This window comes from Helianthus annuus, chromosome 13 (assembly GCF_002127325.2).
Source record: "Helianthus annuus cultivar XRQ/B chromosome 13, HanXRQr2.0-SUNRISE, whole genome shotgun sequence".
Classification (NCBI taxonomy): Eukaryota; Viridiplantae; Streptophyta; class Magnoliopsida; order Asterales; family Asteraceae; genus Helianthus; species Helianthus annuus.
Window position 1 is genome coordinate 18,777,427 of NC_035445.2, and position 3,048 is coordinate 18,780,474.

General features: G+C 43.9%; 1 protein-coding gene across 1 annotated transcript; it reads left to right on the forward strand.

Annotated features, from left to right (window-relative positions):
* The first annotated feature begins 1,280 nt into the window (after positions 1-1,280).
* LOC110900602 lies at positions 1,281-2,297 on the forward strand. Its single transcript, XM_022147486.2, has 2 exons — positions 1,281-1,473; positions 1,558-2,297. The coding sequence occupies exons 1-2, from the start codon at positions 1,281-1,283 to the stop codon at positions 2,295-2,297; spliced, it is 933 nt and encodes a 310-aa protein (XP_022003178.2).
* The last annotated feature ends 751 nt before the right edge of the window (positions 2,298-3,048 follow it).

The window sequence follows — 3,048 nt, forward strand, 5'->3', positions numbered from 1 at the left end:
GGTATAATAACGCCACTACAGAAAATTTGAGAAAGAAAGAAAGAAATGAGCGAGACGGACTGAAGGCCGATGGTTTCTATTTATAGGGCTGTAATCGCGTCTTCACGCGGCCCGCGTTAAGTAAGGCTAACCCTTACACGGCCCGCGTCAACCTCCGGTCAACGTATAGCTTGGTCCGGTCACCCTCTAGACTTGACACGATGTTGACACGTGTCAGCTCAGGGTCGTGCCACAATTCAGGACACTCGCGGCCCGCATGAACTTAGACTAACTCATACGTGGCCCGCATGAACTTAGACTAACTCATACGTGGCCCGCATGAACTTAGGATTTCAGCGGAGTCCGGTTACACCCTAATGCGGCCCGCGTTAAGTTGAGGTGAGGTCTATGCGGCCCGCCTCAACTTAATAATTATTGTTTTTACTTTATTTAATATGTTATATTGTATTTTGGGCTCGGTTTTCACATACAGGGTGCATATAAAGACATATTGATACATTTTTAAATATATTAGGGTGTCAAAACTATTATAAGGGTGTCGGTTTTACCGAGGGTTGTTATAATCAAATACGTTGAAACACATGTTTTTACATGGGTGATGCATTACATAACGTTTTGACTAATTCATTCGACGTTTGCGATATACCCGCGCCGCAACATGCGCAAGTCTTATTGCTAGTTTTCCCTTTATCAGTTGATAAGTTTTGTCCCCTTAGACCAAGCGGTATGGGGGCCGGCTTAGGCCCGACGAAGCCCGGCGCCGGTCCCCCACACCGCCCCCTTGCCCCGCCTTGTGATAACCAGCTGCCAGAAGCCGTTGATGAAGGGCCTACTTTTCAAAAAAATGCCGTTAACCAACGGCTATAATTAAAAAAAAAACTTTTAAACATTAAATAAATACCCCTCTTTTCATCCATTTTTATACCTTTTTCTCCCATTCTCATCCATTTTTATAAAAAACACTCCCCTTTTTTTTATACAATCATGAATCCATTCAACCCAAACAACCTCAACCCGAACAACCCCAACCCGAACAATCCCACCCCGAACCAACCTAACTTTTTTTCGAGTCCCGCTTATACTCCGACTATGGATCCTTTGTGGGGTCTCTCCACAATTTACGTTTTCGGGTTACCAACAATCACCCAACGCCTTCTCACAAATGTCCCAAGTTCAACAAATGCAACAATTCCAAGCACTCCAACAATTCATGCAACGCAACTCGGTTCTACTTGAGCAATCCCAACCGCAACCCTCGATTCAACTTGATGATGATGATGATGAAGTCGTCCCCGAATCGCCACCTAAAGAACTTAGGCGCAAAAAACACGGGGAAGGGGAAGGCAGTTGAAACCGAACCTGACACCGCAAAAAAAAGCGGTTCGAGAGCGAAGCAGAGACAACAGTGGACAAAAGTAGAGGAGGAGGCACTAGCAATTGCGTATGTTAAGTCCTCAACTTGCCCGATTGTCGGTATGAACAAAAGTTTATTTTTTTAATTTAAATTTAAAAAGATTTATTTTTTACTTTTACTAATGCATTTTTTTTTAATTTTAGGGAACAATCAAATGGGTTCTAGTTTTTGGAAGGCGACAACGGATAGATTTAACGAGCTTATGGGGCAAGGCCTGATGCGTGATATCGATTCCGTATCGGGCAAGTGGCGGAAAATGAACAAGACCGTCAATGAATTTTGCGGGTATTATAACACAATTTACGCTTGTCCTCCTAGTGGGAGTAACGACGAGGACATGCTTAACCTTGCGATTACTAAATGGGGTTCAAAAAATCCGGCGCCTTTCCCGCACCTCCGAGCATGGAACGTTTTAAAGAAAGAACCAAAATGGATGCCGATTCCAAATGAGGTCGCAACCGCCAAATGGACTAAAACTTCCGAGTCCGGAAGTTATAGTGCAGAAGGCTCCACCGCTCGTTGTCAAATCGACATAAACAACGACCTGATATATGACGAGGATGTGTTGCTCGTTCACGAGTCGGAACGTCCCACCGGAAGGGACAAAGCAAAAAAAGAGGCGGCCGGAAAGTGCAAAGGGGCCGGATCGAGTGGAGGGAGCGGCTCGAAGGCGTCTTCGAAAATGGACGACTTGATATCCGAATTCCGTGCGTTCAAAGAGTTTGCAGCCGAAAAATATACTCACAAGAAAACCGTGTCGGCCGACTATGCTCGAGCGGAGGATTTTAGGATTATGCGGTTGGATCTCGACTCGGTTCCGGAGGATGAACGCGAGGTTTATCGGAGGATTAAAGAAGAGGTGGAGAAAAAATGGACGTCGTAGGTTGTTTAGTTTTTTAATCGTATCGTATTTTTTTTCGTTTACTTTTAGGATGTAATTTCTTTTATGTTATGAAATGAATTTATTTATGTTGTTTAATGTTGTATTTTTTAATTTTTATAAAGTTATTATTAAGTTAAAAAAAACTACCCCATCCTTCACCCCCCTCAAAAGCATGGAGGCCCATCCTCCATAAGATGGTGACGTGGCGCCTACGTGGCGGCCCATCCTCATGGGGATGAGCCTCCCCATACCCACTAGTCTTACATATTTACTATTCAATTTTGTTGGGTTTTGATTAGTCTATTTTTCACGTATCAGTTTTCCAATTGGTCCACGTCACTTTTTTTCTTTCCCTTTCTTTTGTATTGAACCCACCCTTTTCACATCTCCCCACCATTGTAAATGATACCACCTCCCCCGACTACAAGGTCGGTGACCACCACCGCAAAACCTTTTTTTTTTTTTGCAAATCACTTGTCGGATAAAAAACAAATTGTCGGCTACTTGGTTCGTTCTTTAGCCGCAAAAACGGAAAACGAGTAGAAACCAATGTGGCGTAAAAAGGGGGGAGAAGATAGAGAATTGTAGATAATGAAGACAAATCTGAATGAGATCCGCCATGACGATTGTTGATGCAACAAATAATAGACCAAGGACAGTAGCTGGGCTGGTTAGGCAAAAGGGTTGAAGGGTTCAACTATACCTAACGCAGGTCGCGGGGTTCCTCCACGTTTGCAAGACGTGGAGAGAG

Coding starts and splice junctions, on each gene's coding strand:
- LOC110900602 (XM_022147486.2), top strand. CDS start 1,281: ATGAAGTCGTCCCCGAATCGCCACCTAAAGAACTTAGGCGCAAAAAAC. Junction 1,474..1,557: donor CTCAACTTGCCCGATTGTCG/GTATGAACAAAA, acceptor TTTTAATTTTAG/GGAACAATCAAATGGGTTCT.